Source organism: Micromesistius poutassou (assembly GCF_964030765.1).
Source record: "Micromesistius poutassou genome assembly, chromosome: 14".
Taxonomy (NCBI): Eukaryota; Metazoa; Chordata; class Actinopteri; order Gadiformes; family Gadidae; genus Micromesistius; species Micromesistius poutassou.
This window is the reverse complement of record NC_140284.1, coordinates 12424519-12437932: the sequence shown is the minus strand read 5'-3', so window position 1 is coordinate 12437932 and position 13414 is coordinate 12424519. Positions and strand designations below refer to the sequence as shown.

Sequence of the window (13414 nt, the reverse complement as noted above, 5' to 3'; positions counted from 1 at the left end):
AGTACATATTGTATGTGATAAAGGCTACATCTGTTAAAAAATATATATATATACTGTATATGAAGTAATCTCCCTAGATAATCCTACTTTCTTTTGAGACTCTTGGCAGATGTATTCTGCCAAAACAGCATCTATTGGCTAAAATGCAACCTTAATGGAGCCAATAGAAGCCTTAGGATACGTGGCTCGGTTTCTCTGTTTGTTTGTCCAGCATGCCAGGAAGATTTGAGTACTAGAACTAGAATAGTATATGTTAGTTCTGGGGCCAGCATTGTCTATATATAGTATATTTAAGTATATAGTATATACAATATAGTATATACTATTTATGAGGGTTTCTTAAACTTTGGGACCCACCATAAAACACAGTGTTCTGACATAATTTAAAAGTCTTTAGGGTCCCGAGATGAAATGTTTAAGAAGCCCTGCTCTATACTAGTATAGTATAGAGTATATATTCAATCTAATGTCTGATTGGAAGTTGACTTGTAACCTGAAGCACGCTGGACAACAGAAGCAGCCCACCATGTTTGATGTTTGTCTCACTGAAATCACACTTTTCTTAATGCGTGTCTTGCATGATACACTTTCTTTCCAGCATAAAAAACACTTTAACAATAAGAGATTGGTAAAGAATGAATCTTTTTCAGAGGAATGCGTCACTTGCACATGGAAACTTTGGAAATTTAGTTTTCTGGTTCTGTACACACTCAAGCACGGAAATAATTCATAGGTGTTGTCCTGCCAAAGCTTGCATGGAAATCAGCCACTGAGCCACCCTATCACTGATCAGAACTCAAACCAGCTTCTGAGCCTATCACTGATCAGGGCTCAAACCGCCTTTCAAAGCACCACAAACCGCACCCTGCCAGGCTTTGATGCAGTAACCTGAAGAAGTCACCAATGATGTGTTGACCTAATCCCTCTACTCTTTCTTGTTGCCCAGATGAAAACGCACAAGCCTTAGCTAGCTCTGAGTGTGAAACAGTGGTCATTCAGAGAGAGCATGTTCAGTCAGAGAGCTCCCACAGTGTGGAGATGGTGTCGGAGTTCTCCTCCATGTCTACCACAATCTTATCCTCTTTGAGGAGCGTTGATGTTCAGAGCTTCACGTCTGAGGGTCTCCCAGCCTCCCCCAAACTGCTCCTAGAGATGACCGATGTCCAGGTTAAAAGTGGTGAGATGGCTACGTTTAGCTGCTCCTTCGATGGGCAGCCCTTCACTTGCATTGTGTGGGACCATAATGGCCATGGCCTGGGGGAGACGGAGAGGAGGAGGAGCTCTGAGAGAGGAGGGCTTCTGTCCCTGATCATCCAGAGTGTTAGCCTGGGAGACCAGGGAGTGTATCGCTGTACGGTCAGCAACACACATGGCCACAACAGTAGCTCTGCCCAGCTCATTGTGGAAGGTGGTTACTCTCTATTGTCCTTAATCTCATCTTTCTATCCGCTCTGCTCACAATACTGCTTCATCCTTCAATATGACTTTAATCTTTAATCTTAGTGCATAACCTCTAAAGATATGATGAAATAACACTGCTAGTTTGTAACATTTTATACCATTAGTTTGTCAATTTGTAGTTGATTCACGCCTCCAGCTAACATCATCCATCCATCCTACTAACCCCTTTAGTTTCTACATCTTAAAATAATTATATTTTCTGCCCTTTGATCCCTAATCCCTCTCCCTAACTTTATTTTCAACCAGCCAAAGAAGCAATTATCAAAGCAGAAAATTCCACCCCAAGCGATTATGTACGTAAAGTGTCCCAGACAGACAGGGACCCTCCTGGGCTCTCTGGTCTGGAAAAGCCGCTAGAGGAACTGGTTTCTGCAGAACTCCCTGCTTGGGACAAGCCACTGGAGGAACTGGCTCCTCAGTCTTTCCCAAGACCTCACAACCTCCTTAGCCTTCTTTACTTCCCTGATGTGGTGCCAGGAAAAGCCGTATCCAGCCAGCGTGAGCTGTTCCTCAAACTAAGCCCAGATGTGCTCCTCAAAAACAGAGAGCTTGCTCTTTGCTGTGTCTTCAAGGGGGCTCCCACCTCCTTTCTTCTTTGGCTTCACAACCGATTAAATATCAAGGACTCTCTGTCATGCCTAGACTTTAAGAATTTTGGGGCTGGACAAGGGAATGGTTCTCTTTTCCAAAATGCCAGCTCAGCCCTGGATGCTGAGGGCCACAGAGTAATGAAAGGTTTGCATCTGCATGCTTTCTGCTCAGCACTCTGGTCAATGCTTCCACCTCCACTGAACCAAAGCCTCAAGAGAAACACACAATAAAACAGCACAACACAGCACAATAGGATTCACTCAACAATGCAACACCATAAACAATACAGGCTCACTCAACAACCGTACCATGCAACAAGAAGACAGATCTCCATCAATTGGTCTATTTGAGACAGTTTCGCTAATTCTTTGAGAGAGAGAGAGAGAGAGAGAGAGAGAGAGAGAGAGAGAGAGAGAGAGAGAGAGAGAGAGAGAGAGAGAGAGAGAGAGAGAGAGAGAGAGAGAGAGAGAGAGAGAGAGAGAGAGAGAGAGAGAGAGAGAGAGAGAGAGAGAGAGAGAGAGAGAGAGAGAGAGAGAGAGCTGATTTACACCACTCTTTATTGTCCTGAGAGCAGAATGGCATCGACTGTCCAAAAGCATGTTACAAAGACGAACTAGAGGATAAGGATGCATGATCACTGATCCTAACAGTCATGCATCTCTTGTACAGTTTGGGGACACTAAGATTAATTTATCTTTGTATGATTTCAGTTCCTGCAGCGGCGGTGGGATCTGTAATGGAGCAGAAGGAGGAAATTAAAGGTAAATATCATTATATTATATTTTAATATACACCTAATGTAATTACATGTATCTGCTCATGTTTCTTTCAATAGTTGTAAATAAATGTACATATTCTTCTGTTCAAATTGTGTTTCAAATAATTGTTCTTGTCAGAGGCAAATGCTCAAGTACTTGCATGTATGCATATGATTTTAACTTTTGTTGTTTTGAATGTAACTGAATGTATGGGCAGGTGATGTAATGTCATTATTCTACTCAGCTTTCTCCAAGGTGGATGAAGAGTCTTACCAAACTGTTCTTAACTTGCACCATGAAACAACAGCACTCCAACTCAAGCCAGAGCCCACACATTACTCTAGTTCTCTAGAGAAGAAAAAAGAAAAGCCAGTTTTCCTTAGCCAGCTGTCTCCAGCTGCTGTGACCGAAGGGGAAACAGCTAGGTTCACTGTCACAGTGGCTGGCTTTCCCAAGCCATCTGTTCAATGGTTCCACAATGGGAAGGGTATCACAGCTTCATCTACACATACATTCACTCATGAGCAAGATGAATACAGTCTGCTCATTAACAAAGTTGAGAGGACATTTGAAGGAGAGTACTCATGTACTGTAAGCAACCGTTTTGGTCAGTCAACCTGGAGTTCATACCTGCATGTTCATTTGAAGGACCTAGAGGGATATGAAAAGGAGGTTGAAAAGGGGGATGACCCACCCAACAAACCCCCTGACTTCAGTCAAAAGATTGAACCTCTTCATTCCACTCAGGGGGGTCAGGCGTTGTTTAGATACAAGGTAACAGGAAGCCCCTTGCCTGAAGTCCAGTGGCTTAGAGGGAGCTACCGCATTGAGCCAAGTCGATTCTGTATCATAGTCAACAACTCAGATGGCTCTGGCCTCATCCAAATAGAGAGCATTAAACAGGAGGACAGTGGCATCTACACTTGTAAGGCCTCCAACCATTTTGGAGAGGCTTCATGTAGTGCTGAACTGGTGGTTTTCAGGGAGGCTGTTCAGCAGGAACAGCACACAGTCATTCAAGAAAGAGGCTACAAAGTAACCATGACTGAGCATGCCACAGAGTCACGCTTGTACCAGGTCAGCCTTCCAGGACAGGAAAGATCTATTTCAGATCAGATGGTTTACACCATTGGCACTGAGGACAGGCAGGTAATTCCCAGTGAGCAGGTGGGCACCATTAGAGAGCTGAATATTTCTGCCGCCACTCTCCAGAGAGAACAGGTCACCTACCAGGCTGCCGTTCTGCATTCCCATGAAGTAGAGGAGAGGGTGTCAGTGGCTCCTGCCCATCCATCCCACATTCCAGCAGTCCCTCTCAAACAGCTCCACATGGCAGCGTTCACCTCTTCTGTCCTGGAGAGTCAGAAGTTTATTGAGCAGCATTTCGACCGCATCCTGAGCCCTGAGCTGGTAGAGGTGGAGTTTGCTAAAGAGCAGCCGTCTAGGCTCATGTCAGCCATAGCTCAAGAGGTTGTTCCGTTTACAACAGTCAAACCAGAGGTCCTTCCAGACAATGAATCAGAGCAGCTCCTCACATCTTCTGAACCCCAACAGGTGGTGTGTGGTTACCAGGTGCAGTCTGCTTTACCTATCCTCAAAGAAACATCTGCCCTCATAGTGAGGCAGCAGGAACAGAAGTGCTTTAGAGTGAAAGAGGGCGTAAAGATCCTGTACACATCCAATTGTGCTGGGCAGCTACCCATAACTGAGAGACACGTAGAGCCTCTGGTGGCTTTAGAATCAGCCACTGAACCTCTGATAGACAAGGAAAGGCCTGAGCAAGTTCTAGCACCTGTCAGTGAAACAACTCTGATTTTAGCAAAAGAAAACATGTTTGCAATGTGCCGATTAGAGGAAGAGAGTGCGATCCCATGCAAAGACACAGTATGTCGGTCTGCTCAGTGCATCGAGGAAACCTACCAGATCCAAGCAGAGAACTCAGGGTTGATTCAAGGGTTGGAATCCTCTTTATCTCTGCAGTCCCAGAGCGAAAAGGAACAACTTCTGCTTTTACAAGTTATCTGTGATCAGGACATTTTACAATCTGAGGGAAGATTTGTGAGTGAGAAGCCTTTATCAGAGCAAGCAATTGCCGGTAAGCTTACTGCTTTGCTATATCCAGTCACCCAGACTGAGCAGAAGTCATTGGTTTGTGAAACTACTTCTAGATTATCTGCAATAACCAAATCAAAAAGTGTTCAGCCTAAGAAAGAGGTGCCCCCAACCTTTTTTCTTCAGTCAGTCCAAGATGTGACTGCTTTACCTAAGGAGGGTTTTCTTAGCATTACCAAACCAGAGCAGCAGGTGGCAGCACAGAAACAGATGAAGACCAGGAGGCATGCAGCCACCTTTGAGGAGAGAAGGGAGATCACAGCAGATAATCACAAAGATCTTGATGTGTCTGTGACAGGAGTTAAATCACAGCTAGGATCTGAGCCTAGACCTCTTAATATCCTACAAGTGACCTCCCACCCCATGGAACTCCAAAGGGAGACTCCTTTCACCCATGACATGAAACAGGAGCGTGCCTTAGTTCAGAGGGAGGAGCATTGGAATTTGATGAATGTGACCACCATAGAAGACAGCCAGGCTTTGGAGGAGGGCCATACCGAGAGTCTGACTGCTGTGGATGAATTTACCTGCCAGACAGCTGTAGAGCCTAAGGTTCCCACAGAGCCAATCCAGGTTGAGAAGAAGGAGATCTCTACTGAGATCAGCTTGTCTCTAGAGGCAGCAGAGCAGGACTTTGCAGTTCAGATCCAGGAGGGCCAGTCAGTCAGACAGTCAATCATGATGGACGAGAAGCGTGTGCTGAAAGGGGAGTTTTCCCAAGATATTATCAAGTCAGAGTCCTCTAAAATCAGTGTTATCAGACAGCCTAAACTTTCTTTAACGGCCCCACAGTCTGAAGAGAGCACAGCCCTGCCCAAAGAGCTGACCTTTGTGATTCAGATTCCCAAACCATCCAGTGTGAATATTAGACGTCAGCTGAAAGATGCGCTTCAGTCTGCTGTGGCCCAGGAACAACCACTGCTACTGGCCGATGTGGTGGGGAAGTTAGAGTCGGCACAGATCCAGGAAGTTAGGGTTCAGAAAGAGCCAAAACTGGCAATGTTTACATACCTTGTCACGTCATCTGGTGCATCCATAGAAATCTCTCTGGCTTTTGACGGTGAGTACCCCCAGACAGCTGACATGAGGTCTGAACTGCAGGCAGCCTTCCACTCTATAGTTTACCAGGAGTCCCAGGTCCTGACTCTAGAACAGCCCAGTACTATGCTGCTAGACAGGCCTCAAAAGGCACATGCAGCCTCTGCACTCTCGAAAGAGCTTCTGACATCTGTAGTGGACTCTATTACTGTATCAGAAAGAACAAGGGGTTGGCATTCCCCTGTGTCTCATTCTGCTTCTGTGAAGACTGAGGACAGGGTTACCTATAAAAGTGCCTCTGTTCAGGATTGCTCAGAGATCCTGGAGTTAGGGTTAGGTCCCCAGCAGGATGAGGGAGCATCTGATCTGACCAACACTGTGGCCAAGGTGTCTGTTGAACAGCACGTTAAAGTTAATAGAGAAACCAAGGAAGAGTATCTCTCTGAGGCCTTTATGATCAGTGAGTCCTCGGACAGTATCATAGACTATCCCATAGTTGTGAACCCTCTAGATGATGAGTGCATTGAGGAGCACAGTCATGCTGTTTTAAGCACCACCATTAAGTACGTCACCAAGGTTAACTGGCTTTTCAATGGTAAATTGCTCAAATCTGGCAAAGAGTTCAAGTGCTCTAAGGACAATGACACATACACACTGATTATCAACAAAGTTATCAAGGAGAAGCATCAAGGAGAATATATTTGTGAGGCTGAGAACGAAGCTGGCAAGACAACAACATCCTCAAGACTGACTGTGGTCTCAAGAGGTTTGAAAATGAGGATTACTTTGATATCACCATCCCATAATAATACTACTGCTGTCATGTGAAAAACATTTAACTCATTTATTTCCCTTAGGAATGCTTACATTTAAATCAGGCTTTATCTACCATCAAATATCTGGCTTAAATTGTGACAATAAGGAAAATACTTTTGATTATATATATATTCATATGTATTCATACAAATATAATAATTTAATATTTTTCATTCTAGTGATAGCTAATTGTCCAAAAGTACTCTTTGAGATTCAAGGTTTTCATCAAACAGAGTTCACACTTTTACCTCCAAGATCATCTTTTCATCAACACAAGAATCTCCACAAGTCTTCCTCCCATCCACTCGCCTTCATCAGGGAATCTACCATGTCTTCCACTCTTTCCTCACCCCTTCTGAGACTTTGTCTGCATGCATTCTCTTCTCTTTTCCCAGCTCATCCATACTTCCTAACAGCATTTCCTCCTCCAATCACTTTAGGTTAACCTTACATCCTCGGTTTTCCTGATTTCACCAGTTAACCACCTCCACCTCCAGTATAATCCTTCCATGTTTCATATCCTAGGTTCACCATCTTGCCAGTTAAGTTTAACCCTTCCCTAGGATCCATGTACTGAATGTTTTTCCTTTCCTTGCAGTGAAACCGGTGTTCAGGCACAGACTAGTGCCCCTGGAGGTCAATGTTGGGAACAACGCCAAGTTTGAATGTGACACTGAGGATGCCCCAAATGTCAACTTCAAATGGTTCAAGGAAGAAAAGCCTATTAAAGATGGGGACAGATGCAGAATCATCAGCCGCTTCAATGTCTCCTCTCTGGAGCTTATAAGCCCCACCAAGGCTGACAGCGGGGAGTACTGCTGCAAGGCCTCCAACCAGCACGGCGCCGACAGCTGCTCCGCCACCCTGAATGTCACTGGTAAGAGAACCACAGCGTGGTCTTTAAATCGTCTTTCTGTATCCTTCCTGTGTCCTTTTTTCTTCCATTTTCCTGCTGAAACCTTTCCTTTCTATTGGTGTTTGCTAAGTAGGCTTGTGTTTGGATTCCTACTGAGATCTGCAAAGAGAAGTTGATCTCATTCTATTATAAGCCTGGTAACCATTATGCTGGGGCGGTTTTTGTTATTATTTTGGGCTTCTCTTCAATGTTGAGAGGTTGGTTTTTCATTTTTGGACAGGGTATAATATCTTTGTGACTAATGTCATTTTTTATATTTATTTTGAATCTTCATAGAAACCTTCCTTCCAGCCTTTATACGTAAGCCTGAATCTCAGGTTGTGTGTGTGGGAAAGAAGTCCACCATGCTGTGTGTAGTAACAGGATCGGCTCCACTCAATATTGTCTGGCACAAAGACGATCAAGTCTTACCTGATGTACCACACTACCACACCTCTTCAGAAAAGAATAAACACACTCTTGAAATCCCCAATGTGGAGCTGTCAGACCAGGGGGTTTACCTCTGTAGAGTGTCTAATAGCGCTGGGACCGCTATGTGCAGCACAGAGCTCAGTGTCATTGCCACACCCATCTTTGTGACACTCCTTGGCTCTGTGGCAGCTGTTGTTGGGGCTCCTCTCCACCTGGAGGCCCAAGTGGACAAGGACACTGGGGTGACCATTATATGGACCAGAGATGGGCGAAAAGTCCACCAATCTCCCGATTGTAAACTCTCTTTTGAGAGGAAAAGGGTCATGCTTGATATCCCAAAGATCACACTGAAAGATTGTGGCCAATATGTATGCAAAGCCACAAACGACGCTGGAAGTACAACATGCTCTGCCTCAGTCAGGGTGCAAGGTAAGACCATTTAGATAATTTCATGGATACTGCAGCATTTGAAGCTCTTGCAAATGTGCAGTACTGGAAATGAACAACCCAGAAAGAACCAAGTAACCTGCTTCCCTTAAAACCTTTTTATGGTCAATTATTATTATTATTTTTTTAAGTTTTGATTGTGTTATATGATGCCGTCTTGATATGTTCGATCTCTGTAACCATGGAACCATCCTGTGCAGAGGCTCCAGGCTTCATAAAGAGGCTGGAGAGCACTGTGGCCTGGAAGCAGGGCAGCTCTGCTCAGCTGCAGTGCACTGTAAGCAGTTCCCCAGACCTTCAAACGTCTTGGTTCCTCAACGACAGAAAGCTGTCCTCAGGGGACAGGTATAGCATCAGCCTGAAGGACAGTGTTGCTACTCTGGAGCTGAGAAGTGTCATGCTGTCAGACAGTGGAAACTACACCTGTGAGGTCCTAAATGAATCAGGCTGTGAGAGCTGCACCAGTAAAGTTACTGTGAAAGGTCTGTAAGCTTGATAGGCGTTATTGGGACTATAAAGAAAGTTTAAATAAATTTACTAAGCAAATTGTGTGTTCTCTCTCAGAACCCCCCAGTTTCGTGAAGGACCTGCTTTCTGTTGAAGCAGTGAGAGGATCTGTTGCCACGTTTGACTGTGAGATTGAGGGCTCAGCACCGTTTGAGGTGACCTGGCTGAAGAATGGAAAACGTATTTCTGCAGGCGGGAAATACAGAATAGTGTCACAGGGCTCCATGTCCTCTCTTGAGATCCATTCTTTTGAAAGTTCTGATATTGGAGATTATAAGTGTGATGTATCAAATGCAGTTGGTGTAGCATCCTCCAAGGCAATGGCTAAGCAGAAAGGTTAGTGTTAAAAATGTACAAAAGAACAAAAAATACCAAATGTTAGCTATTTCTCTTTCGGTAACATCAGCTCTTCACATCAGTATAAATATTTTATTGTTGAAAAAATTATTTCAGAACCACCAGCATTCTCAAAGAGACTTGAGAGCATTGTGGCTGTGCTAGGAAACACAGTCAAACTTCAGGGCAGCATAAAAGGATCAGCTCCACTCACTGTTAAATGGACAAAAGACTCTGAGATCCTAAGAGATGACGATCCCAATATCAGCATGAGGTTTGAGAACAATGTTGCCAGCCTTACATTCTCATCTGTTGAGGTGGCAAATGCTGGAAAGTATGCCTGCCAAGTCGAAAATGCTGCAGGACGTCAGACATGTGAAGCTATTCTAACAGTCCAAGGTTTGTTTTAGTCAATCTTTCTTTGAACTAGCCAATTTTTTTTACAAATGTAGTGGCTATTAAAGTGTTATATTAATAAAATTATAATATCTTACCTCAGAACCCGCCAGAATCGTAGAACCTGCAGAGTCCATTAGTGTGACTGCAGGAGATTCAGCCACCTTGGAATGTAGAATTGCTGGAAGCCCAGACCTCAAGGTGCAATGGTTTAAAGATGGAAAGGAGGTGATGAGTGGTCGTAAATACAAAATCACTCTGAAGGAGAAAACTGCCATGTTAAAGATTCTGGCAACAGAAAAAGACGAATCTTCTGAATTCAGGATGGAGGTGTCCAACAAAGTGGGCAAGGACCAGTGCTCATGCACCGTTACCGTCCTAGGTTAGTTTTAAGTGCAAATAACGTTCTGAATTTCCTAGTTAAGAGTTTTGAAACGTACTCCCAGTGACCATCCATTTTCTTACACAGGTCGAGCAGTTCCCCCTTCCTTCACTAAAACTCTAAAGAAACTAAATGCAAATATTGGTAATGATATTACCATGGAATGCAAATTCTGTGGGACACAACCAATTGATGTTTGTTGGTATAGAGATGATAAAGAAATCCACAGTGATGCAAAATATAAGGTTGAAACGAAGGAGAACATGGCTGTTCTCCTTATAAGGAGCCTGGGGCTAAGTGATGGAGGCAATTATAGATGCCGACTGACCAACGTGGCTGGTCAGAAGGACGACACTGGAACTCTATGTGTCAAAGGTCAGAAAAGTTACATTCAAATACCATTGGTCAGTGTAGGAACAGAGAGATCCATTCTGACTATAAGTTGATGATGATCATGACCTTGAATTTGTTAACATTGTTTTTCTAGAACCCCCAGCTTTTACAGTGAAACCAGATAACCGGGAGGTAAAAGAAGGCTGTACTGTTTCTTTGAAATCAGCCTTCACTGGAACAGCTCCTTTGGCTGTCAAGTGGTTCAGAGAAGAAAAGGAAATTTCCACTGGAGGCTCATATTTAATTAAGAAAGATGCCTTATCCAGCACCTTGGAACTCCACTCAGTGAAACCCAGCGACTCTGCTAAGTTCACATGCCAAATATCCAACGATGCTGGGAAAGTGGACTGTACTGCTGTCCTCGTTGTGAAAGGTGCCGTTTACATTTTTATCTCAGACGATAAACCCTGCTATTCTGTCTTCATGTATGTTTCTTTGTCCTAATTAATGCTGTTATTTACAGAACCACCATCCTTTTCATTGAAGCTTGTTCCTGCACGTCTAGTGAAAACGGGACAGCCTCTGACATTGTCTTGCAAAGTAGAGGACAGCCCTGGGCTTAGTGTGAATTGGTTTAGGAATGGCTGTGAGATCATTTCAAACTACAGACAGCTGGTGTGTTTCTCTAACTCAGTGGCCTCTCTGGAGGTGATAGACAGTAGCGTGGAGGATAGTGGAGAATATGTCTGTGTGGCGTTGAGTGCGGCAGGTAGCGATCGCTGCATCTGTACTGTAACAGTCAAAGGTTGGTTTCAGCTTTTCATGTCTCATGTTTTAATGTCAAGTCTTACGGGTGTGTGTGTGTGTGTGTGTGTGTAAAAGTGACAATACCCTGTCTCCACTGTAGAGCCTCCTGCTTTTGTGAGGCCTCTAGAGTCTGCCAACCTGGTAAAGGGATGTGACATTGTCTTGGAAGGAAGAGTCTCAGGCTCTTCCCCCTTTGAATTATATTGCTCCCATAATGGTGAGCCCATCCAAAATGACCGAAGGCATAACATCCATTTTGAAAAAGACACCATTACACTTATGGTCTCCAAGTGTGAGGCCGGAGATGCTGGGAAGTACCAGTGCACTGTTACAAATGAAGTCGGAGAAACATCTAGTTCTTGTCACATATCACTGAAAGGTTAGTTTTCAAGGTGTTTCATGTATTACAAGGTACTCTAACAAACAAGCCACAGGCTCTTGTAGAAGCTGTCTGCTATGTATATATATATATATACATGGATAGACTAGATATCTGTGTGATCTTCTTCCACTAGAACCACCATCATTTGTTCAGAGACTAGAGGACCTGACGTCCCAGGTGGGCTCAGAGGTCTCTCTAAAGTGCATGCTAACCGGATCACTCCCCATGGAGGTGTCCTGGGTCAAAGACAACTGTGAGCTCAAAGAAGATGAGCACATCAAGATGTCTTATGAAGCCAAAACTGCCGTGTTGAATTTGAAAAACACTCAGAAGACGCACAGTGGGAAATATGTTTGTCATGCACACAATGAAGCCGGAAGTCAGAAATGTGTTGCTGTTCTCACAGTGACAGGTTTGTTGGACCTTCTACACATGCATTTACTGCATTTGTCATTGTCTAACCATTTGCATTGAAAAGTTGGTAATTTGTGGTACAAAGATGAGAAGGTGATCCAGACTGAGGAAAAACACAACTTCGAAAATGTGGCTTTCTGGGAAATCTCATCTTGACAGTAAAGATGTTGGCAGCGTAACCTGCACTGCTAGAAACAAAGCTAGCTGGCATCCTTAGCATTGTTCTGGCATCCTTTCATTCAAAGCTTAGGTTTAAATTGTTTAGGTGAAATATCACATTTCATCCACCAACAGAACCAACAGGTTCATACCTGTCATTCACAAAAGCTAGAATCCATTTCTGTTTTACCTCAAAGGTCAAGTTGAATGTGCTGTTCTCCGGCACCCCACCTTTGAACCTCTGACTGCTCTTTGGTTGAGGAAAACACCTCCACCTCGCTGGAGCACTTATTTGAAAAGGCAGACTCAGAATATTACATCTGTGAGATCCAGAATGAGGATAGCTTTGCATGATGTACATTACTTTTTCACCCTTGGTTTATATAGCATCAACTCAAATCCTAGAAACGCATGAGGTGGTCAAATTGACTCTGGGGGATCCAGTCAGTCTGGAATGCAGGATAGCGGCAACACCTAAGATAGGAACCAGATGGGGCAAAGATGGCAGAAATCTGCTGTCTAGCAGACATTTTACCCATGCTGAGGACTTTAGTTAACTTATATTCTTGCAGGTGAAAGGTTAATTTGCTTGTTGTAGGTCAGAAATTCAATACAACAATCTTACGGTTTGATAACCATTTTCCTCCTGTTTCTTACCATTTGTTAATATGATTCTTTAATACAGGAGGAGCGATTCCTCCATCATTCATAAAGAAATTAACCAACATTCAGGAGATCTGGGAATCACTTGTAACCTTTGAGTGTAAAGTTGCTGGCTCTCTGCCAATATTCGTTGAATGGAAAAAAGGAGGCAAAATCATCACTGCTAGCAAAAAATACATCCTGTCCCATGCAGAAAATATAATCTTATTGCAGCTGAGACTCAGTGAGAGCAATGACACAGGGGAGTATTCCTGTAGAATAATGAACGAAGCAGGGAGTTGTGTATGCAGTGGAGTACTTACAGCTAAAGGTTAGAACTTATTAGTTTGATCTATTTATTCTCTGTTTAAATGTCGATCAGCTGTATCATATGTGTTTTCTGTGTGGGTTTCAGTGCCACCCAAATTCATAGATAGACCGGAACCTCAGATTGTGCTTCAAAACTCTTCTGTCCATATGAGGAGTGCATTTGAAGGAACTCCTCC

The 13414-nt window shown here is 43.7% G+C and overlaps 3 protein-coding genes across 6 annotated transcripts in view; all 3 read left to right on the top strand.

Moving 5' to 3' along the window:
- LOC311358860 (titin-like) overlaps nucleotides 1-236 on the top strand; it is a gene marked incomplete at its 3' end in the record, with an annotated part of 15088 nt that extends 14852 nt beyond the window's left edge. Inside the window, exon 21 of the mRNA XM_084478962.1 lies at nucleotides 212-236. Within this exon, the coding sequence (XP_084335088.1) occupies nucleotides 212-236 (25 nt within the window). The remainder of the gene's footprint in view (nucleotides 1-211) is intronic.
- Nucleotides 237-2767: 2531 nt separating this feature from the next.
- LOC311358382 (titin-like) overlaps nucleotides 2768-13414 on the top strand; it is a 150724-nt gene continuing 140077 nt past the window's right edge. For all 4 annotated transcript variants that reach the window (XM_084478402.1, XM_084478401.1, XM_084478400.1 and 1 more), the window contains exons 1-2: nucleotides 2768-2813; nucleotides 7375-7653. In XM_084478402.1, the coding sequence (XP_084334528.1) occupies nucleotides 2789-2813; nucleotides 7375-7653 (304 nt within the window). In that variant the 5' untranslated portion in view covers nucleotides 2768-2788. The remainder of the gene's footprint in view (nucleotides 2814-7374; nucleotides 7654-13414) is intronic.
- LOC311358714 (titin-like) lies at nucleotides 2823-6232 on the top strand (the record flags this gene model as incomplete). The annotated part of the gene is made up of 2 exons (XM_084478841.1): nucleotides 2823-6081; nucleotides 6228-6232. Exons 1-2 carry the CDS (start codon nucleotides 3036-3038, stop codon nucleotides 6230-6232), a joined length of 3051 nt encoding a protein of 1016 aa, XP_084334967.1. The 5' UTR covers nucleotides 2823-3035.